General features: G+C 41.5%; 1 protein-coding gene across 2 annotated transcripts in view; it reads left to right on the top strand.

The window, feature by feature from the left end:
• The first annotated feature begins 5,422 nt into the window (after window positions 1-5,422).
• ANOS1 (anosmin 1) overlaps window positions 5,423-24,757 on the top strand; it is a 151,986-nt gene continuing 132,651 nt past the window's right edge. Inside the window, exon 1 of one of the 2 annotated variants that reach the window (XM_042788932.1) lies at window positions 5,423-5,798. In XM_042788932.1, the coding sequence (XP_042644866.1) occupies window positions 5,607-5,798 (192 nt within the window). In that variant the 5' untranslated portion in view covers window positions 5,423-5,606. The remainder of the gene's footprint in view (window positions 5,799-24,757) is intronic. The other variant, XM_032986926.2, reaches the window with a different exon arrangement.

Below are 24,757 nucleotides of genomic sequence, written 5' to 3'. Positions count from 1 at the left end.
GAACTTCATGAGGTTCCTGTCAGCACATTTCTCCAGCCAGTCGAGGTCCGTCTGGATGGCAGTACAACCCACTGGTGTATCAGCCACTCCTTTCAGTTTTGTGTCATCAGCAAACTTGCTGAGGGTACATTCTGCCCCATCAACCAGGCCATTAATGAAGATTCTACACAGGACTTGACCCGGTATTTATCCCTGGGACACACTGCTAGCCACTGGCCTCCAACAAGACTTTGCATTGCTGATCACCACTGTCTGGGCCTGGTCATTCAGTTAGTTTTCAACCCACCTCACTGTCTGCTCATCCAGTCTGTACGTCAGTAGCTTCTCTGTGAGGATCATATGGGAGACACTGTCAAAGGCCCTACTGAAGTCCAGGTAGACAACATCCACAGCTCTCCCCTTGTCTACCAGGCCAATCACTTCATCATAGAAGGTTATCAAGTTGGTCAAGCAAGACTTCCCCTTGGTGTATACATGCTGACTACTCCTGATGATTTTCTTTTCCTTAATGTGCCTGGAAATGTATTTCTGGATTAGCTGCTCCATCGCCTTCCCAGGGGTGGAGATGAAGCTGACCAGCCTGTATTTCCCTGGGTCCTCCTTCCTTCCCTTCTTGAATATAGGAGTGACATTTGCATTACTCCAGTCTTTGGACACTTCTCCCAAAGGCCACGATCGATTCAAAATTAAAGAATAGCCTTGCGACGACAACTGTCGGCTTCCTCAGCACCTGTGGTTGCATCCCACCATGTTCAATTTGCTTATGTATTCATTGACCTGCTCCTCTTCCAACAAGTCTACATCTTCCTTGCTCCAACCCTTCCCCCTGGTCTCTGGGAACTGGCATTCCTGAAGGCTGGGTCATGCTAATACGATCTGAGGCAAAGGCGGCCATCAGTACCTCAGCCTTTTCCATGTTCTGTTTAACCAGGTCCCCTGTCTCATTGAGCAATGGGCCCACATTTTCTCTAGTCTTCCTTTTGTCTCCCATCTACTTATAGAAGTCCTTCTTGTTGTCCTTGATGTTCCTGGCCAAATTCAATTCCATTTGGGCTTCAGATTTCCTAGATTCATCCCTGGATGTTCAATGTTTCTGTATACCTCCCAGTCTGTTGTCATTTCTTCCACCCTCTCAAGGCTTTCTATTTGTGTCTGAGTATTGCTAGGAGCTCCTTGTTCATCCATGCAGGCTTCCTGGCATTTTTAGCCTGACTTCCTATTCATTGGGATGGACTGCTCTTGAGCTTGGAGGAGGTGATCCTTGAATATTAACCAGCTTTCTTGGGCCCCACTTCCCTCCAAGGCCTTATCCCATGGGACTCCTTCAAGCAGATCTTTGAAGAGACCAAAGTCTGATCTCCTGAATTTCTGGGTTGTGGGCTTGTTTTACACCCCCTGCCCTGCCCTCGGTATTCTAAACTCCACCATCTCATCACCTCTGCTGCCAAGGCTGCCACTGACCTTCACATCCCCAAAGAGCCCCTCTGCGTTGACATGAAGTCCAGCAAATCACCTCTCCTTGTTGGCTCCTTTATCACTCAGAGAAGGAAGTTATCAACAATGCACTCCAGGAACCTCCTGAATTCCTTACGCCCTGTTGTGTTGTCCCTCCAGCCGATAACGAGGTGGTTGAAGTCCCTCATGAGGACCAGGGTCTGCGAACATGAGGCTGCTCCCATCTGTCTGCAGAGGGCTTCATCCACTTGTTCCTCCTGGTCAGGTGGCCTATAGCAGACACCCACTATAATGTCACCTTTATCTGTCCTCTCCTTAATCCTAACCCTTAAATGCTCAGTTGGTGCCTCATCTATGCCCATGCAGAGCTCCATGCACTCCAGCTGCTCTCTCGCATAAAGGGCAGCTCCCCCTCCTCGTTTTCTCATCCTGTCCTTCCTAAAGGACCTATATCCTTCCATTGCAACACTCCAGTCATGGGAGCCATCCCACCATGTCTCCATGATCTTGACAGGATTGTAGCCCTGGAGTTGCACACAGGTCTCTGACCCAGCATGCTTATACCCCATACTACCACCATTAGTATGGAGGCACTTCAGAGAGGCACCCCAGCATGTTGAGTTCCTGTAAAGGGTTTGGGGGGATTATGTTGTACCCACAGTTAGAATCGGTTTTGACATAACATAATTAAAGCTGAAGAGAATTAAGAAAAGAATGGCACATTAGGATGATTTAATACAATAAACTAAATCAGTGAGCTAGAATACAGTGATTTATATGAAAACAATAAATATTTTTAACATTAACAATCTCTCCTTTACTTGTTTACATGAAATTAGAACCTAATGTTGATAATTTTCTTTAGAATAAGAGGTAATTACTTAAGATGCAGTCATCTTAATTTAAAAGCGATTAAAAGCAACTCATCAAACAGCAATAAAGCAGTACAACGCCCAGTAGCTCTCACCTCACAAAACCAGCATGTGGCGCTGTCTCCTGTAAAAAAACAGCCCCGAGTTTCGCAAAGCTGGTTTTTAAAAAAGCTCCTTTTTACATTGTCAGGCTGCTCTGAAGCACAGGCAGGAAAATCATCCATGTATTTTTAACATAAGAACAATACTCTTGTGTTTGCAATAATTTATTGGTACTAGTTCTACTACTTCTAATACTAAAAGATTATTTAGTGTCATTTGTTGAGAAAAAAAAGTAAGCAAAACATATGTGTCTATATGTCTATTTATGTGGTTCTGGACCATGATTCCCTTTAGAGATTGGTTGGATTGTATATATAATTTATTTCCAAATTTCTGTATTCTGAAACCAGTTTATAAACCACTTTAAAAGAAGAGTATTTACAAACATGTATCTTGTCTTTCGGTTTATTGGATATTTAGTCCATAGTGGGTTTTAATTACCTACCAAGTTCTTGAGCTGCTGAGCCTGTTTCTTAATCTCCACGTAAGGGAACAGGACCTGTGTGAATACAGTTTTACTGGAACTGAACAGCCAGTCTTTTGTGTGCTAACCAAGTCAGCCCTCACTAAAAAGGAATTCAGAGACTATGCTGATGATCTCTGTAACTATGACCTTTCAAACAAAAGCAACTGAGTAAACTGTGTATTCACAAAATTTTTAATTATTAAGGGCTCTATGCCCTTTGCTACCAGATTATTAATCAAAAGAAACAGGATTGGCACCCTTTTACGTAAAACCGGGGTTTATAATATAAAACATAAATTGCATTAGTACTAACATGGAGGGGATATATCTACAGAACTATCTGCCCTCTCTATATTTGCATCTTATTTACAGATAGTTACATATTTTTTCAGGCAGTTATTATCTGCTAAAATACGGCAAAAGGTGAAAGCATTTGGTATACTTGTAGACACTATGAATCAGCAAAGCAATTTTCTTTTCCTGACTCAAGGCAAAAAGTTGTGAAATGTTTAGTCTAGGCTTAAGAAAACCTATTTGAAAGTTAGTCAGCTAGAAACTGTGAAGTCCTGAACTTAATATTGAGGCCTGGATGGGCTCACCGCTATTTGTCACAATATCACAATATTGCTAGGACTGTGCATTTATTTCTGTGTTGTTCTAGACTGTGTGGGGTTTTTTTTTTGTTTGTTTGTTTTTTCGTTTTTGTTTTTTTTTTTCGTTTTAAATATAGCAATGCTGAATTAGGCAAAGTAACTGGTTTCCTAGCAGCGAGAAATCAGCCAGAACTGGGAACAGCATTTCTGAGCCCCTTATGACCTCTTCTCACTGCAAGAGGTAGGTAGTCATTCCAGCTCCAAAGATGAGGAAGACTTCTGGATGTATAGCTGAGACGGTCTTCCTTGCCTAACCAGGGCACTCCCAAAATAGTCGGCGGAGCACACGTTACACTGTGCAAGCAGTGGGGCAACTTCTGTGCCAGGATGTGGCAGGTGACCCGGACTTCTGGCAGCTGCGCTCCCTCCGGCATCCAAGGGTGCAAACTGTCATCTCAATTTGTTAGCACTTGCAGGAGTGAATCTAGCCTCCTGGCTTCTTTCAAGTAAAGATTTCTGGTCAGCTGACAAGTAACACTGCAAGCTGCAAGGCAGTATCTAAACTAAAATTTGTCTTGCTTCCTGTTGTATTTGTGCGTTACCAATACTTGTGACATGAACTCTCTTTTTAATCTGTTTTGTGGTTAGGATAGTAAAATTATCGCTAGAATCTAAAGCTAGGATTTAGCTACCGATTAATTTGGAAGTAGCAAACCTTTTCATACTTTGTTTTTCTGATATATACGGGTGTATGGAAGGTGTATACACATAGCCTGGTATGAACAATGACATTGGGGAATATGCTTTATTTCACATTTGTGTACACAGGAACATCCATAAAGAGAGGAATTACGGCCCTTTAAAAATAGTAGAAGCCAGACTGGTTGAAGACCTTGCTGTCTTTCGATGAGATTGTAGGTGACTCCTAATGAGCACTTAATTTATGCTAAAACTTGTTCCAGTAAAGACGACTCCCGCAAGTCTGTTAACACAGGGCTTGATAACCACATTAAACTACTACTTACAGTAGTAACTAATCTAGTAAATGGCCTAAAGACTACTTATTTCAGCTCATACAACCTTGCGATTTTCAAGCTGGGGAGGCTCAATCCCCAGGCTCCAGTGAGAAAAGATCCACTTGCTTTCTTTCTGGTAGCACATACTTGCAACGGGAGGAGTCCATAGGCAGAGGAATGTAATGTAGCACGTAACCTCTGTGCTACATACTGCGGCACGCACTCAGCCCTGGAACTGAAGGCGCGGAGAGAAAGGGCGTTAGGCTGATGTGTACTGCACGGTGGCCATTTTAAAGCTCAAGGCACTGTTTTAATTTTGCAGCTATTACCCAGGGGGTATTTGGACTAATGACTTGTAGATTTTAATTTTTAAATAACTCTTCAGAGGAGCCTTTATGGTTTTCACCTTGGGACAAACGCTCACCGGCAGCGTGCCTCTGTAAGAAACACCGAGGTACGAGAAGTAATTTATGCGCGTCCATGCCTCCCCGTCAAAAAAAAAAAAAAAAAAGGAATAGAAGAGACTAGCACAGGCAAGGCTTTAAGGCCCGGCCCCTCAGCGGGGCTGCCGACACCAAGCCGCGGGCGGGCAGCGCGGTGCGCCGGGCCCCGCGCTAACGGCCCGTTACCACCGGCCGGGCAGGCTCTCCGCCGGCGGGGCGGGAATCCCCCAGCCCCGCGCCCTGCGTGAGGGAGAGGGCGCGCGGCCCCGCCGGCCGCTGCCCGCCCCGCCGCCCCCACAGGTGGCGGCGCGCGGCGAGGGCCCCGGGCGCGGGCAGCGGGCGGCCCGGGCTGCCCGCGGCCCCAGGGCCCGCCCGCCCCGCCGCTGGCGCTCGGCTCAGCCAATGGCGCGGCCGCTGTCAGCCGCGGCCCGCCCGCTGCCGGGCGGGGGAGGGCCGTGGGCCGGGGCGGGCGGGAGCGAGGAGAGTTGAATGATTGAACTTTTCTTGTGTAGTTTCTGCGGCGCGGAGGTGCCTGTCCCCGGCGCAGCCCGGTACCAGCCCGCCGAGAGGGAGCTTCCCCCCGGCGCCTGCCGCATCCCCCCCCCCCCCCCGCCCCCTTCCCCCCGCGCCGCCCCTCCGCTCCCCTCTCCCGCAGAGCGATGGTGCGGAGGGCGCCCGGCGCGTCCCTCGCCCTGCTCCTCTGGGTAACGGCCGCCTGCGGCAGCCCCGCCGGGCCGGGGGCCGCCGCCGCCGCCCGCAGGCAGGACGAGGCTTTCTCCACCGCCAGATGCACCTCCAGGTGCCTCAGCCTCCAGATCACCCGCATCTCCGCCTTCTTCAAGCATTTCCAGGTAGGGGCACGGCGCCTTCCCCGCGCTGCGGGTGCCGCCGGCGGCACCTGGGAGGTGGGCACGGCCCCGCGGCAGCGCCGAGACCCGCCGGTGGCCGGGAGGGGAAGGCGGCGGGTCGTGGGGGGCTTCCCGGCACGCCGCGCCCCGCCGCGCCCGCTGTCAGCCGCTCGCCGGGCGGGCGGGGCTGAGCCCGCGGCGGGGGGCGCCGCTCTGCCCCGGGCTCCTCGCAGGTGCCGGGCGCTGCCGCTGCTTGGGGCACGGCGGGACGGGCCCGGGCCGCCGCGCTGCCGCCGGGGACGTCCGAGGCGGTGGGGCGGGCGAGGCGGCCGCAGAACGGTGCTGCCGGGCCGGGGGTGCGCTTGTGCTTCCGAGCGGCGGGCGGTGCGGGGGCCGGCCGGTGGGCCGGGAGGGTCGTTCTGCCCGGCCGCCCGCGGGTGCTTCGCTTCTCCAGCCCGCTGGGAAAGTTTGAGTGGTGTTTTTTTTTTTTTTTTTTTTTTTTTTTTTTTTTTTAAGAGCGATGATCGGGAACGTGTAATCCTTGCTTCCGACTTCCTGAAAGGTGAGGGTGGTGGTGGTGGTGGTGGGTGTTACACTTTTTTTTTTTTTTTTTTTAATTATTTTTTCTGAAACGGAGGGCCACACCTCTGGCTGACGGGAGTGGGGAAATGGGGTTGAAGTGGCGGGAGACCTAAGGGGTATAAAATTATACGGGGGAGAGCGCGCTGCGAAAGCGGCTGGGCTGGCAGCAGCGGGTACCTGCCCGTCCTTCCCCGTCTTTCAGTTGCACACGCACCGTTCCCTTCTCCCTTCCCCACCTGTTCTACATTGTGCAAGTACAAACCGGCTCCAACCAAATGCTGAAAACCCTCCTGAAGTGCCGGCCCTTCTTCCCCAGCCCCAAAACCCCTTTTAGGAAGGGCTGGCCAGCCCGGTGGGAAGGGAGCCACCTCCACCTTTCGGGGTGACGCGTCCCCCGCAGCGCGCAGGGGACCGAGCCGTGAGCCCGCTGCTCGCCTGCCAGTTAGAAACTGGAACCGCTCGGGTAAATGTTTTGGGTAAAGCAGCGCTCAGGGTTACAGTGTTGGCACAAAAGGCAGGTGTGGGAGAGACTTAAGGATAACCCGGTTTTAAAAAAAAAAAAAAAAAAAAAAAAAAAAAAAATCAGTGTGAAGGGAAAGCTTAATGCGTTCGTTTCGACGGCAGCAGGAGGTGTTCGGAGCCTGGAACCGGGTTTGGGTTAAGGAGGCCGGGGGAGCACCCGGGGCGGGTGCGGAAGGGGCCGCCCTGCCCGCCCCGCCGCTGCGCTGGGGCCGGGGGCGGCGGCGCGGTCGCTGTCAGCGCGGTCCCCGCTTCACGGGATGGCGTGGACGGAGGGTACCCATTAAAATAGCTCATTATCTCGGGAGAGAGGGGTTAGTATTTTTTATTGCGTTGTCAGGCGGTTTAACTTAGTTGTTTTACAGTTTCAGTGGCTAAAGAGGCAGTTTAGATCAAGCCAATTCCCGGTGATAGGCTTTTTTTTTTTTTTTGTGTGTGTTTTCTTGGCAAGATTTCTTTTCCGACGTAAAACTGCTGACAGAATGCACATTGCCAAACAATAGTGATTACATTTTAATTAGCCAGGGTGAAATAAGCTGCAAATTACTCAGTTAGGACTTGATAACTGGCTGTTTTTTTCGTAATCAGTTGAAAATCTCGGAGTTTTATTTAACTCTAACCTGCTAAAGCACACGGTAATTTATCTAAATTACCAGGGATTAAACTCCTGCTAGACATGAAACGACTGTAATGTTTGGAAGATAAAGTGCTCTCCTTTATAAAAGTTAAGCTTTCCATTGTCTTTTAATGAGGGAAAGCAGGAGACATTTAGAGTACAGCAAGCATCCAGTGTTCTCACAGGAGACTGATAATACACAGTGGATTGTAGGACATGCAGGTCTGGGCCATAGTACTCTGTGAGGGCTAAAGGATACGATGTTTCTTTCATCCCCCTCTCTTCTCCCTCCTTCTAGCCCTCCCAGCCCCGTTTTCATCTCAACTGGGAGCGATTTCTGGAGTTCTTTTCATTTCAGAGATGCCCGCTTATCTTGTAATCTGATTCAACCTTTGAAGCAAACTAAACCGTAGCTCGTCCCAACTGGAGCAGGGAGGGACTCTAGTGTGTCCCAGTTGGGACAAGAATTGAAAGAAGACTGACCCACTGACTTCCCAGCCCTGCTTTAGATACAGCTTCAGTGGTAGGGGTCAGGGAGACAGCAACTGGATGCTTCACGGGAGGTGGACTCCCCAACACTTCAGAGAGACTTCACATAGTTCATGGTACTAAAATCGCATCACTAACAACGTTTTAAAGGGAATGGGGTAGCATTAACAGGAAATCAGGAATAATTCTACACCTGCTGGCTCCCTTGTTTGAATGCCAGCTGATATTTTTCCAATTTCCAAAATGCTCACATTCGTTTTCCCCCCCACCCCATGAATTTTCACCCCATTTTCTTTACTGTGTCTATTTGTGAGAGGGTTGAAAGGTGTTCTTTTTTTATTAAAAATATATATATATATTTTAACTTACACTTGGGAAGCAGTTCTAAGCCTATTTTATAGGTGCATTTTCAGAAGGAAATGATTTTAACTGATGCACAGATCAAATAATTTACTTTTTTTTTTTTTTCCCATGTAGACTACTGATGTGGTCTAGAGGAAGAATTATTCACCTAAATCAAAATTCTGTGATCTTCAGAATGCCTGTTGAAGAGGCACAGATGCCTGTTTTTTATTATAAAAATCCCATGGCCAGGGGAGTTTTCCAGTTCTGGAATTGCTGAGGAATTGTAGGTAGAGGTTACACTAAAGGACATTTAGGATCAATATGAGAGTTATCATACCGCATGGGTCTTATAGCCCAGTGAAATATCTACGTTTTATTTCTATCCATGGCATGTCTACAGGCCAGGAAGTTTCACACAGAACATGCCGGCACAAAGTCCTTTCATAATAAAGCAAACAAACAAAGAATGTAAGCAGAATGGGTAATAGTGTTTCTTCTTTTATGTAACAGCATATTAATACATACATACACAGTAGAGAATGATGTTTAATGTATGAATGAAGGGTGTCCAATGTATCTTGTCTGTCTTCTTGTGGTGTGTGCAGCACTGAATTTTACCTTGCTTTGGACTTTTGCAGATGAGAGTAAGTGTTTTTATCTCAACTGTGTAACTTGGGCCACTGGACAGCACTGAGTGAAATGTTCATTGACCTGTGACTAGAAAGAGTAGGGCAAAGAGAACACTTCTCTCTAGCTCAGTGTTTAGGGTACTCACTTGTAGCTATTCTGGGTGTTGAGATTGGGTCTTACAATGACAGTTGTGTAACGTGTATGAGGGAGTAATTGGAGCATTCCCTGGAACCCATCCATGCTCCTGGGTAACAGCATTGACGAGTTCCTACTGGTGTGCTTTATTTCTGGCAAAGTTCTCTGTAAACACCTGACCAGAGGAGGATGGTGAGAGTGTTCTGCCAGCAACCAAGAGCATGGCAGTCAAGTGGCCTGCCTACAGTGGAGAAGACGTAGATTTGAAACTGACAGTTCTGTATCATAATCAACGTTGTACCCACCAGTCTGTTGTCTAAAAGAACATTCTTGTATGTTAGTAAGCTGTCCTTATAAGATGGAAAGGGCTATTCTTCCTCCAGTTTGGAATGAAAGGAAGGGCTCAGGTGCCTGGCTCCACAAGAAACATCAAAACTGTGAATCCTGCGTGGAAGAAGACATGCTGTTCTAGGGACCGAGGTTGTAAAGAACAGAGATCTAATTGCATACATTATTTCTCTCAATATTTTCTTAAGGCAGTTCCCTTCTCAGTGTTTTAGCTAATGTATAGGAGAAAGCTAGCAATTCTAATTTGATGTATCCAAATTTTATTTGTGAATCTAATTTTATAGTAACCTAGTAGAGTAGGTAAAACCTTCATGAAAATGAGGTCACTATTACTACACAAGCTTTTGTATTCCTCAAAAGGGTATGGATATTAATAGGGACCTCATATAGCTATCTGGAAAAGACGCTTGAATGCTCAGATTAGTTTAGCTAGGGCTTTTCTGTATAACCTGCCTGTTTCAGCGGAGTGAGACTGAATTCCTTGCATTGCTGTCTATGGACGTAGCCTTTCCCATCAGTGGTACTAGTGGATGAACTCCTTCCCTTTTGGGGAGTAGGCATGGCAGTGACCTTTAGCGTTCTGTTTTCAAGTTAAGTGAAAACACAGTTTGGATTATAACCTCCACTGCTAGACATCTGAGCCATGTTCAGACAACAGCATGATTAAAAGTTTTCTTTGTGAATAAGATATTGAACATCAGTGTAAGAACATAGGCTAAAGGTACAGCATAAAAAATGTTATGGAGAGCAAACAGTGTTTACTTGGACCCATGAACTCATGGATCTTTTGTCTTACTTGCCATCTGTTATAGACCTCTCAGGTGTCTTCCTGCTTAATATGTGAAACTTGACAAGTTAGCTAAAGTAGAGGAGGTGTCAATCTTGTTTACTGGGTCAGAAGCTGCGAGGGTGGTAGAACATGCCACAGGATGGAAGAATGGTGGCAGTAAGAGTTTGGGGGTGGTTACCAGCCAAAGCAACTGCCTGTGTTTGTGGTACGGAAGTCACAGGAACAGGGAGAGGCCACAGCCACATGCTCACAGAGTGACAGAGTGGTTTAGGATGGACAGCACCTCTTCACAACCTGTTCTAGTGTTCAGCCACCCTCACAGTAAAAAAGAGTGTTTTCTTACGTTCAGATGGAATTTCCTGTGTTTCAGTTTTTGCCCGTTGCCTCTTGTCCTGTTCTTGGGCACCACTGAGAAGAGTCTGGCTCAATCTTCTTTACTCTCTACCCTCAGGTATTTACAAACATTGATGAGAACCCCTTGAGCCTTTTCTATTTTAGGCTAAACAGGCCTCGTCTCATGTGAGAGATGCTACAATTCCTTTGCTGGACTCATTCCACTAAGTCCATATGTCCCTGGGTAATGGGGAGCCCAACACTGGACCTACCACTTCAGATGTGGAGGAGTAACTAGAACAGAGAATAGGAGTAGTTACATTTTAAAGATATAATGCCTGCTAAATATTGGTACTGACTTCTACGTTAATTTTCACCATTTACAGTTTCTTACATTGGTTTATAGATAAGCACTTATGATGGTCAGTGCATTGAAAACAAAATACTAATGCTAAATCAAATCAGATCTGTTTGTCATATTTTTAGATACCAGTACAATTCACTGTAGTTTTAATATTTTTAATATTAGCCTATTTTTAATATGAGCCTTCAGTAGTAAATTGATTCTTAGCAAATCCATTTCTTAAGAGGGAAGTCCAGGTACATTGGGGTGTATACATGTGTGATCCAGAATTGATTGCTGCTTGAACAGGCTCATGAGAGATTGTTTAAACTGGTTACGATGGGTACTGTTTAAAAACATACCAGCAACAGTGTGGATGAGCTTGGTCACTTAGGGGTTCTGTATTCATACCTAAGCAACTTGTTTGAATAGTGGATTAGTTGCAGTTGAAACTTTTGGTACAGTGTAGGCATCCCTCAAGTGGTAAGAGAGTTTTGTGATATATATGAAGGGAAATTATTGGGTGATTTCCACTTTTAAGTGTGATTCAGTATAAATCCAATAGTAATGTATTAAGAATTAGTACTTAGGTGTTAGTACTCAGCTAGATCAGCTAAGGTTAACTCAAAATTGCTTTTGAAAAGATGGAAAAATATTGTTTTAACCTAAAGGATCTCTATGTTGTATAATGTTTAATGGCTATAAAAGGGAACAGTAAGGCCTTAAAAGTTTTTTATATTGAATGACTGATAACTATATGGTTGTAGGAGGCTATTTTCACTGTTATAGATGGACTGTTGCCTGACAGGACAACTGAAGTTTTTGAGGAAAACCAGGCAATTCTTTTAAATAAATAATAAAAGGTTCTCAGATTTTATATCTGCAAGCAAATAGTGTGTAAGTGATTACCTCTAGATACCCAATACCAGATTTCAACTACAAGTCAGGCAGCTAGTTGTCTAAATGCCAGCACATCTGCCTTCAAATTGCTTGTAATTCCAAAGTGACTGCACCTGCAAAAATCTGCAATCGATTCCAGATGTGAAAGCAGTAGGCCAGGCTTAAAGTCTAGGTTGTATGTGCCACTGGGCTCTTGCGTAGAGAAGATGGAAATCATGAAGAAACCATTTATTGTAATTGTCTCGAATAACGCTGAAACTGTAAATTACTTTTAATGAAATCTTTTGAAAAGATATGTAGTACTTCTGTAATGCGATGTGGTAGATATAGTGTGTTATTCCTGGCATGTTTCACTTCCAGTGGATAGGCTGCCCAGGCACTGAGTTTGCTTAGATCTTTTGGGACATGTTCACAATCTTTTCTACATGTTACTATTTAAGAAATGTGTGCCATCTGCTTGTATTGCCATATCAGTACTCATCTCCTTTCCAAAAATAGTCCTTGTGTTAAATAATTCTGACTTTCATATGTCTCATAAACACTGCTGTTAATTTTTTTCCACAGACAAATTTAAACATTTGTCATTACGTCATGATCTTTCTCAAATCTTGTTAAAACTCCCAATCATTATTATTCATATGGTGTATTATCTGGATAATTATTTTAGTGTTTGGTGTACTCTTATTGTTGAGTTCTGCTGTTGTGAACAAGAGGTGCTCAGATCTTCTAACATGAACTTATGTAAAAACTTTAAAGATGAAAGGTTTGTTTTGAATAATGATGATTGCATCTAGTGAAAACACCTGCGTTATTCACCATATTATGGAACTGAGTTGCAGATGGTCTTTGCAGTTGTATCCTAGTCTGGTATGAACCTCCCAGATTTCAGTGGGAGTTACGTTCAGTTTCTTATAACCAACCTCAAATATCTTTGGCATCAGTGAAGGCTTGCACAGTTGATAGGAGTACAGGGATTACAGAGCCTGGTTGTTGTTTTCTAGTGGTTTTGATTACTCATATTTGAGACCTTGGCCATTGCTTTCCCAAATTAGAATGTTTGTGCCTCAAGTGCAAGTTTTAAATACAAATCAAATGGAGTGTATGAAAATGTAGGTGAATGGTGAGAAATTGTATTGAACGGCAAGATACTTTTATCACATTTGAATTGTGGATGCTTAGATATTAGAAAAAAAATCTTTATGCTATCTTGCTCTTGCTCATAAAATTAAAGTTTCTGTTATTTTGGTAAATGTGCCTAATACTAAATGCAATAAAACCAATAGGAATGTTATTAATATTTTTTGAGGCAGACGTTTTAGGTATAGAAAATATTGCAAAGCATAACTGTAATGTTACAGGCATGCGTTAGGGAGGGAGAGAAGAAGTTGCTTTTGAAAAGCATTAGAAAACTTCTGACAGAAAACTGCTGGGCATTCTAAAATGTAAATCCTTTTCCTGTTTGAACATATATCCACTTATTACAGAGTGAGAAGTTATAAGCTAGGTAGTGTTCATATTAAAACTATTATTAAAACATTATTCATTGTCTGCATATGGGTTGTCTCTGTGATTAACTAGTGCTCTGAACTGTATTTAAATGTGTTTGGTTTAGTAAGTGTCCTATAAGGGAAAAAACCCAATACGTTTCTGAGACAACTTGAAAAACAGACTGATTTCCCTGATGCTGAACATTTGTCATTTTTCAAAGGGTAAACTTCTTAAGACTGAGTACTGAATTTATGTGTGTCTACAAATGGAGATGATTATCCCCAAACTGGTCTACATCTCCACTGTCTATTCTGTGTGAATTTTTGCTTTCTGTGATTATCTGGATTTGAGAACATCTCCAACTTGTGTAAACAGAAGAAGAAAGTGCTGTTAATTAGCATTCATATTTTTAAAGATTGAAAATATGGTTAATGACCAAGTATCAGGAATATAACACAGAAGAAAGACACGTTCATATTGATATTAAGCAGTCAGTGCCTAGCAAATATAAACCTTGCACCAAAAAAGCACTTGCCTAGGAGTTTACACCAAGAATCTCAATTTTTTGACCTTTCCCACAGCTGAGCCTTATAGGGCTGTATATTTCAAAAACCTTTGAAGTCCATGAAAAGCCTTCTGTTGATTTCAGCTGGATCAGGTCCATGTATGAACACTAGGTCCATGCAGCCTTTGTCAACAAATAAGAAGGGTGCTGTGAACTTGGTACCCCAACTCCAGTATCCCTTTTTTATTCTTTTAATGTCCAAGAGATCACAGGACATGAAGATGAAGAACTGGGGGTGTTGAAAGGTAAGTGGACCCTTTAAACTTGAAAGCAGAGTACTGTTCCTTTCATCTCTGATTAAAAAGAATCACACATTCATTTTCATCCACCAAAAGAGTATCGGATATTTCCAGATTTGGGGAACAACCCCAGCTCAAAGTTTTTATCAAATTTCCATTGACTTATGTGAACCATATTTTCACCAGTGTGTCTCTAGACTGTCAAAGAGGTATGACATCAAAGTTATGTAAAAATACTATACAGGAAAATACATGCATCTTTCACCAGAAAAAAATCCCTGTGATTTATTATACCTTTACAGACACTGCATGTTTTGCTTTGCTTTTTCTTGGTCTGTATGTTACATTATGTTCCTTTAAAACAGAAGTGACTTGACTCAAACTTGCAAAGGGAGTGACTCCCCTGGTAAGCAGCTGAGATTCCCGAGGAAGGCATGGCTCCAGAACTTGCAGGGGAAGCAAAAGAAGAGACAGAGTCTCAGAAGGGAGAAAGCTGGGGATAGGTGACCTCCAGCAAGCACGCAATGCTGGGAAGAGAAATTGTCTAGGAGTAGAAGGGACTGTAGATTTTACTTCGGCATAATTAATTGAAACTAAGGCTGGAAACAGAGAAAAGACACAATGGACATAGGAAAAGTTGTTTGTAAATATTTTTTATTTTTGTTAATTCTCAGCTGCATGGAGTTTTACTTAGATTTAAAAGGTTAATTTTTCTTGGTGTAGTTTAGTAAAAATGTGGTTTGAAAATCTTTTTGTCTTCATTGGAAAGTCCAGTTACAGGTAAAGCCTACAAGAAAATTTGCCACAAAGTTATAGCAAATTTGTGGTCCTGTCATGTTATACCAATGTAGGAAAACAAACATTAATTTTGTTCTAGGCCAGGGGTGCTCAAGTGTGCAGCCTGTCGAGGTAATGCTTCTGACCTGTAGCTGGCGTCTTTTCAGTTTGTTTTCATTCATTTCTTTCCTAAAAGTAACTTGGGAGTCTGGAGACAGTTAATGGGCTAAGTGTGTCCTGATGGTGGCAACTTGCTCCTGATTTCTGTCCTTCATAAAGACTTTAACTGCATTGATGGATTGTGAGAAAAGAGGGGCAAAGGAACAGGCTACTTTGGATTTCTGAACAATTCCTGCTCTCCAAACATTACGAACTTGCTTTCTGGAGAGTTTTCAACCAGAAATATGGTCTGGTGATGGCAGGCTGCTCTCTTGAGTCAATACCATGATATACTTACATGTATTCTGAATTAAATAGTAATCACAGTTTTTCAGGAGAAGCTTTGAATATTCTTACGCATGTGTTCTGTTCATTTTCAGACATGATGGATTTACTGCATTGAACACGTATGTAGAAAAGTTTGATCACGTATGAGAGAAGGGCTATACATCTATTTTAGTCCCATACAGTAGAGAAAGTGATGTGGACTCCCCAGACAGTATGTTGGGCACCATCTACTACAAGGATGCTGTCTTTCAAGTCAGAAGTTTGACAAACTGTTGCCACTGTAATTTCTCAAGTGGTCACAACTTAAACTGCAAACCTAGCCAAGGTACTGAAGACTTGTTTTTTTCTGCATGTGAGGGTTGCAATCCAGTTGCCACAGATCCTGTAACAAGATAATATGAGGGAAATAATAAGATTGCTTCAGAACAAATGTCTTCTGTCCAGAGAGTCAGAGATTGAGGTGGTTGGTGAAGATTGGGTGAGAATAATGCACTCATTTAATCCAGTGCAAACATTATTCAACCTTCCTTGCCATTCTTATAAGTATTTATAAGCATAGTTTTGTTTTTCTCTTTTATGGATTAGTCTTTAGGGGAGTTATCTTCACATTAACTTGTAATAAAAAAAAGAACACAAGTAATCACAGTTCACATACACGAACATGGTTTATCATCTTGTGATTTAGGCCATAGATCTAGGGCTATACATAATTTGTAGTTAATTGATAATGATTTTTAACTGTTACTGATTTCTTTGTACTACTGGAACATTCCAGTCAGGTCTTGGGGCATTTTTGGACCTAGACACTATTAATTCATTTATTGACCTCACGTGCTGGAAGATTTTGTGTTTTGTGGGAATTTAGTACATGGATGAAGAGATATATGAGGTGGCGAATAGTTGAACACTGAGGAAGAGGTGATAATAATAATGTTAATAATATTATTATTAATAATAATAACTGCTAATACAGTGACTGTAAATTTTTTTTTTTTTCAGAATTTCTGCTCCTACATAGAAACTAATTCAACAGGGTGTTGGTTTTTGTTTGTTTTGTTTTATTTTCCTTTAGGTGATGGTTATTGCTCCTTTGAAAGCAGTGAAATCACACTATTGTATAACTACAACTAGACAATAATGAATCACATCATTACCTGTCCCCATTTTTCTTAGTCACAAAGAGTGTATAATATTTTGACATTTGATTTGTATCTAGCAATTTTGGGAAGGGAACTGGAACTAGGGGAACTTGAAGCTTTCTTCTTTTTCGAGATTTCTTTCTATGCAACTATGAACTGAGAGATCATGAATTGGCCAAGAATTGGTCAGTCTGGATCTTCAGTAGGTAGGAGGAACATCTGGGGTTAGACAATCTGACACAAGTAAAAATCATCCACTTAGAGGTCTGTGTCACTCTTCATATAGTACTTAGCTGTGGGACATGTTTGTCAAAATAAATGAGGAAAGAAGATGTAGATTTTTGCAGCTAGCAGCTTATTGTTGGATTTTTTGCTTTGAGTTAGAAATTGACTAAACAGTGTGAAGGACAGTAGGTTTTTGGTAAATTTCATGCATTTTCTATCCAGTGGTTCCTCATTGACCAAGTAGAATAGGAATGCATTCAACACTGCACGTGCAGCATACTAGCTCATCTTGTAAGGATTTAGTTTAATTGCAGAACGACGCACATATACATTTGAGCACTGGCCAATAGCAAATTGTAATTATTTCAAGTCTCCTTCTGATGTTCAAAACCTTCCTTTTCTTAAGTAGAAAAAAAGAACAGCCATGTGGACTAACCTTGAAAGTTAAACCTAAACTGAACCATTTTTCAAACTGTAGATAGGAATGAACATTTAGAGTTTCCTAAGGAATATACTGACAGCGTTTGTTTCGGGATAGAAAGCGTGACTCACATGTAGATTTAAAGACTAAAAAGCTTTACATGTTAACATAGTGTAAGCTCATGTTGTTTTCTTTAGCTGGAGATCACTCAGCCTTCTGGCTGATACTTACTGGTTCTTTCATTTATATGATTAATAGTTTAATACAGGATTTTTCTGGAGATTTCATTGCTGGCCTGAGTATTATATCCCTACAGCTGATAGTAATGTATCCAGTGGCTTCAATGGAAATAAGTTTAGGCCAGTGCGAATGTACTGGAAATGTCTGTTCAGAATTTATAGATAAACCCAAGAAAATGTCCAGTATGCTGTTTAAAGACAATTAACTTGAATTTGTTAAATACCATCTTACTGCATCTCAACATCATCCTTTACAGTTCAGGGTGGTAGTAAATGATACTATGCCATTAGGCCATAGTAAAACTGAATTGCCAGTTATTTGCCAGATGCAAAGCACCTTGACTTCAAATTAAGATATTTTTAGAAGAGATTCTTTCAGATGCTAAGGGAAGGTAGAAGCAATTTTTGATATAACCAGAGCCAAGACTGTGAATAAATATTTCACTAAAGACGGTGAATAAATATTTTTTTATAAATTAGATATTGCCCAGTTATTGATTGTTACTCTCTGTATTCAGGTGCCCTCAGGGATTCCAAAGCATCCCTGTAAGTTTCATCAACAGGCATGGCTTATTCTCTTAATAATAAGAGCAGATGTCGAATTTTCATGTCCCTAAGATGCTTACTCATACCTAGTAGATCCATCTGGTATAGATCGAGCCTCAGTCAAGTTGCTCTCATCCATGACGTTCCCACTGAGAAAGCAAATCAAGCAGAGCTTCTCAGTCCAATGAAAAAGAAACGTGAATATTATCAACATATTTGTAGTACCACAACCCACTTCACTCCACTGTCTTTCTTAATTGCTTTACACAGGTGAGAAGGCTGGTAAAATGGAGGGAAACATTATAATTGGGATGGAATTCCTGGAGCGTGCCACCAATATCTGAGACTTTCCAAAGATGGAACAACTACAGTATTTCAGTTCTGCAAAAATTATTTAAGAAAGAGGAACAAAATTTTGATATAAAAAGACTGCTGATAATGTAACGTGTTGGCAACTGGTATTAATCCCAGTTGGCCACATTTTATGAGCTTAAGGATATATATTATAATGTTTTTCTTTTGTGGCTGTTAGTTTAGATCAAAGATATAAAAGAAGATGCTAGGCTTCAGAACCAGTGTGATTCTTGCAGTGGAATTTTATGAAAACTCCATGTCCAATTGTTTATATTAACTGCAAGCTTTAAAATACTGTGGCTTGGGTAGGGACGGATTTATGTTGAGCTTTGACATCTCTCGTATTATAAGCCTTTCAATAACTTCAACACAAATTAACTTATCTTAATTTTTAACTCTTTCACCTGATACCAGAAAGGTCTGAAACATGATGGACCTGTCAGGAAATGATTGCTCTGCATAACAGCTGTATCTCTGTTAACCAGACACATTAATGACAAATGCTTTAGTCCTGCCTTGAAGAAAGATTTATTTTCTTTTTACGGTATGTCTTCATTAGCTAGTTATCAGACTGCATTCTAGAAAGCTGGAACATGAAAGGCTTTTATGTTTCTGGAAAGTTTTATGAAAATATGATGAGGCAACAGGCAACATACATCTTCCACTGAAGATTGCTACTGCAGAAAGATCCAGTTCATATCCCTATAGCTTGAACTGTATAAGTAGTTTTAGTATGTTGTATCTTTCTCAAATAATAGAATTTCATGTTGATTTTGTCTCCCTCTCATATGTCCTTCCAGAGTCTTCAGTTGGTTGCAGGGTGGTCTAGAAGACTGAACTTCAGCAATTGTCCCATGTAATGTATGTTTCTTGGAGCATATAGTTCTTAACAAACTGGAAAAAGCTCCTAAGAAGACTCGAAGAAATGGATTGTATCTATTGTAACCTGCATTAAAAGTCTGGCTCTTCTCTCAGGGATATATTATCAGTGTTGCAGGGCTGAAGGATCCCAGCTAGGATCAGGTTAGCAGTAATGTTAAATTTCAAGTGGAAAGGGAAAGACTCACCCGCCCTTCTATGTGCTGCTTCATTTGATGCCTGTTTTTCATCCATTGTCAACACAATGTCATTGCAAACTTTTCTGTTCTGGGAGCTGTTTCTGTTCCTTAAAATAGGATAGGAATAAAAATGTGGTCTGCAGACAGATATGAACAGGGTTTACAGGTCTGGGAGCTGGGGAGAGAGAGCAGCACTGAGCTGGTCAGAAGGGGGTCATGACTGTTACATGATACAATTAAGAGAATGACATTCATTATATGGTGTGATATGTAGTATCTGAGCAGTGCCTAACTGGCATCTGCTAGTCTTTATTATTGGCTTACTGTGTCAGTCTTGTGTGTTGGCTTTCTGCAGAAGAGAGTGCTGTGTTGGAAAGGGACAGGCTGAAGGCCAAACCAATAGGAGCAATGGAGAGAGGAGTGTTGGCTTGCATGATATGATTTGTTGTTGGGTTGTGCTTTAGAGATGAGACAATAAAGTTGTGGACTAATTAAAATGTACCCATTATATCTTGCCTGTCTTTCTGTAATGTCAACAATGAAGGCAGATGTATGTCAAGACTGTAGCAATTAAAATATATCTTAGAAATAAGACTTCTTCCCGAAATGCTGCTTTAACTGTTGTGGTGAAAGTTTTTTTTTGTGAGGCTGACATATTTATTTGAATTAGTGCTTTCTCAGTGTATGTTAACAATATTGTGTTAATTTTTGTTCAGATTGAAGATAAGCTGTTCTGTTTATGAGTTCAAGGGTCATTTTAAATTGGACAGTTCTTTAATTCCTGAATGACCACAGAACCCTTTTGCAAGTGTTTCTAGGAAGTCCCAGGTCTGGTGACATGCACTTCACTTGCTGAGCCATGTCTTCTATGGAAAAAGGAAAAAAATCCCCAAAGACTGTGTTGATTTTGGGACTTGTTACTTTTGAGACCTTTGCTGTGTACTTCAATAATTCTTCTAAAATAAGATTTTTGTATAGAAAACTTTATTTATAAATATGAATGGGTCTGTGGAACTACTAGTGTATAATTATAGTCAAATTTCAGACTGTATATTTCATCTGTAAGATCATTATTTGTGCTGGTTTTTACTGCTGAGATTACACTTTTTTACATGCTTTTGCAATATTAAAAGAACTTGGGATAGTGAAACAAAGTATTTATATTGGCAATTATGTTTATTGAGCTTGTTGCCTTTCACAGATCAAAGAGGAGAAAATTTATAGTAATATATCAAGACAATTGAAATGATGGGATATTTGTCACAAATATTTTCTAATGAGAATGGTACTACGTGGCATTTAATTGTTTGTTTGTTTGTTTTTCTTTTAGAGGGAAATGAAAATGTATGTATCCATCAGCTGGTTGTAGATATGGCTGCTACTGCTGTTTAAAATATTTAGTATCTTGTAAACTAATAACACATGCCAAAGAAAAATTAAATACATTCCTGAAATTTGTTATGTGAATTTTATGTAATTATATTGGAAATATTTAGTATGTTAAGTACGAGAATGTAAGCATAAAATTTGATGGTGCTTGATATTGAATCATAATAACATGAGTACTGAAGAGCTGTTGAGTTTTAAGGGCAGGTCTGTATATACACTCTTGACAAAGGTACAAGTGTAGTATATAACGATGTCCCTCATATATGTACTGGAACAGAATAGGAGAAAATACAGTAAAATATCACATGGCCAGTATGTAGTAAAATGCATTTAGCAGTTTTGTAATCAGAAATGACACCATGACAGTGCAACCTGCATGGAGTATCCTGTGTTCACATAGTTAGACTACTTATAATGGACGTTTTAGATCGTCTGAAAATACGTAGTTGACCCTAAGCATTTTGGAAGTCCAGAAAGGAACGCTGCTCTGAATTGCTCTGAAACAGAGTGGCTTCTGAGGAAAATTTAGTATAATAGGAAGCACTGAAAGACTACTCTTATGTTTTTGTGGGAGATGTTAGAAGTGTCTGAGGTGCATCTGCACATTAGTGCTTTAACATGGATCAGAGTTTGCTTTTAGATTGAGTCTCCTGAGCATCATGATCACCTTTTGTTTCACATTATGGACCAGTATGAGAGTTCATGCAGTGGATTTCTTCTGGATGAACGTAACTGGAAGAGATGATCCAGGGGGACCTAGTGTGCTTTAGCAACTAATGGGCACTGTGTCCATTGGACCAGACTAGAACTAGTTGAAGGAAAAGGGGAGGATGGCATATGTGTAGTGCAGACATTAAGCCACCAACACCAGTTGTTTTGCTCAACAGATGTGTTCCTGTGGTTCACATGACTTCCTGGTGTGAAGACACCCTGGAGTGTTTGTAGCTGATTCTGGAATGATCAGCTGGTAGGCAGTGCAGGTGAGCATGGGCAAATGCAACCTGTGGTAAATGTACCACATCACGTGCTGTTGGGAATCACCCAACTAACTGATAAGCTTACAATTATACAGAATAGTAATATGGGCTATAATTTTCAGTTATAAAGTCAAATCAGCATCAAAAGCAGCGTGCACATACTGTTTTTGGTAAATCAGTTGTGTTTTTTCAAGTACAGTAAAGTAGATCATGTATGTCTACATTTATATTGTATTTTGCGTAAGTAAATATTGTATTTTTAGAATGTATTTTGTTCTTTTTGGTGTTAATTTCCCATTTCTGTCACATCCTTGAGTTGGCATATACCTTTATTGTCTCATTATTTCATTTGCATAGCAAATCTACTTTGACATTACAAAAAAGGCACATTAGCACTTTAGAAAGGTGGGGATTTTTTAAACAGAATCTATAAACAAATAGTCAACAAGCTATCTTTTTCTTCCCATATTAATACTATTAGATTAGTTTTTGTTCACTTCAACTGGATTGCTTAATCTCAAGAAATGTGTGGAGGATTTGGCCCAAAGTATGTGCTTCAGTGTGAGATTCCAGATTTAATTTTAACATTTTCAAGTTAGTGTCAGTATACTTAATTGCTCCTATTGTTTAGTGAAATTTATTTCATCTGTATTCTTTTACAGATTGATAGAAATTTCTGCTAAATAGAGTAAGACCTCAGTTGAGATCAGTCTTAGAAGTGGTAAGAGTGAAGTCTGTGAAACCACAAGAAGGCAGTCATAACTCACAAGTGCAGTGGAGACACAAGGATTCCTGTGGCTCATTTGTTTTTACAGTTTGTATTTATCTAGTAGTTTTTCCGTGCATTTGAAATGACACTGATGTAAAAAGAGAAAAGGTGTTCCATATTTGAGGTACAGATTTAATCCAAGCAATACATAGTCTGTATTTTCAAAACTACTGACCTCTTACTGTTTCGTTGGTAATGACATTTGGATTTTGATGACTGTCTTTCTAGGAACCTAGTAATGATGACAGCCCAAGAGTGAACATTGTTGTGTCTTATGGTGATGGTTGCTGATTTAATTTCTTTTGTAATTACTCTTAAATATTTGTTCTGTGTTTTCATTTTGGTGCATGTAAAGTTTGTGGCTTTAAATATTTCAGTGTAATCTCTAATGAAAACAGTCTGTAATAGGAATGTAGGTTGAAGATGACTTTACATAAACTGTTTAGGAAATATCAATGCAAGGTTTAGGTCAATACAGTTATATTTGTACCGTTCATCTACAGGAGAACTCACCATATCATTGTGATAAGAATTAGAACATTACAGGTAATGGAAACATTAATGTAAATCCAAAAGAAAACCTGACTAGGATGTTCTAAAAATTGTGATATCCATTTTCTGTTGTTAAATCCAGATGTTTAAAATTAAGCTGTAGTGTCAGTCAAGCTGCTACCCATGATAATTTAATTTTGGTTTATATTTACAAAATGCAGTTATGTCACCAGAATGAATTGTTAGGCTGATCAGTTTCATAACTATTTCTTACATTCAGTCACCTCTGACTTAATTACTTTGGGTTAACCAGTAACGAACAATTACTTTTCTACAGTTTAAATATCTGTGGTATAGAAATGGCTTCTGCTAAGGAGAATGTATGTTTGATCTAGCTGTGAGGGATCCCAGTGGCTAGTTACAGTAACAGAACTACTTCAGGTGTGTGTTCCAAAATGCATTCTTGCCTTTGGCTTCCTTTTCAGAATACTGTTTCTCAGTTATTTTGTTTTTAATAACAAGAGTTGTATGTACTTGTAAGATGGCAGAGGAAATAAATGTACATAGATATACTAAATGATGTATTTCTACAGCATTATAAGTTTTTATATAACACACTCATCATAAAGTTATTTAAGTGACTGATGGTAATACATTAAACAATGTGACTAATACCTGCTAAGTATTCTCTTTTATATAATTCTCTTGCATTTTCTCACATTAGTCCTATTCAGTGATTTTTTTTTTTTTGGTTTGTTTTGGTAGGTTTTATATATTTTGTTGTTTTGCCTGGTTTGGGTGATATTGACTTGGTTTTGTTGTTAAAATTTTGCTTTGTGATTTTTGTTAACTAGAACAAAGTCTAAAGACCTTTCTTATACATCAGGAAAACCTGAAGATGTTATAGACCCCAAAGCAGAGTCTTCTGCTTGCTGCTCCCAGGCAATGGGGAGCTGGGGGCCCAGGGTGAGCCCATTGCAGGCTGTGGCCTCTCTGAGGGGAGCAGCCCCACAGGGCCTGCACTGGGTGTGCAGAGCTGGGTGCTTGTAACAGGGTGATCAACAGCCCCAGGCATGGCAAGCGATGGGCCAGGGTCAGGGGCACCTCTGGGATGAGCAGGTTCACAGCAGGCTGCGTGAAGAACTGGCTGAAGGGCAGAGCCCAAAGGGTTATAGTGAATGGGGCTACATCTGGCTGGTGACCAGTCACCAGCAGTGTTCCTCAGGGTTCAATATATTTAATCAACAATCTGGATGCAGAAGTTAAATGCACCAATAGCAGCCTTGCTGATGACACCAAACTGGAAGGTGCTGTTGACTCTCTTGACGGACAGGAAGCCTTGCAGAGGGACCTACGCAGATTAGAGCCTTGAGCAATGATTAATGGGATGAAATTTAATAAGCCCAAATTCTGGATTCTGCACCTTGGATGCAGTAACACCAGGCACAAGAATAAATTGGGAGAGGAGCGGCTGGAGAGCAGCCCTGCAGAAAGGGACCTGAGGGTGCTGGTTGGCAGCAGAATCAGTGTGAGCCAGCGCTGAGCCCTGGCAGCTCAGGAGACAAACTGCACCCTGGGGTGCATCAAACAGGGTATAACCACCCGGGCAAAAGAGGTGATTGTCCCGCTGTGTTCAGCGTTGGCGCGGCCTCCCCTGGAGTGCTGTGTGCAGTTCTGGGCCCCACAATTTAAGAAGGGTGTGAAGGCCCTTGAATGCATCCAAAGGAGGGCAACAAAGCTGGTGAGAGGGCTGGAAGGAGTGTCCTGTGAGGAGGGGCCAAGGACTTGTCTCGTTTGGAGAAAAGGA

This window comes from Tyto alba, unplaced genomic scaffold, assembly GCF_018691265.1.
Source record: "Tyto alba isolate M040663 unplaced genomic scaffold, T.alba_DEE_v4.0 Super-Scaffold_14, whole genome shotgun sequence".
NCBI lineage: Eukaryota > Metazoa > Chordata > Aves > Strigiformes > Tytonidae > Tyto > Tyto alba.
This window is presented reverse-complemented; position numbering and strand designations above follow the sequence as displayed.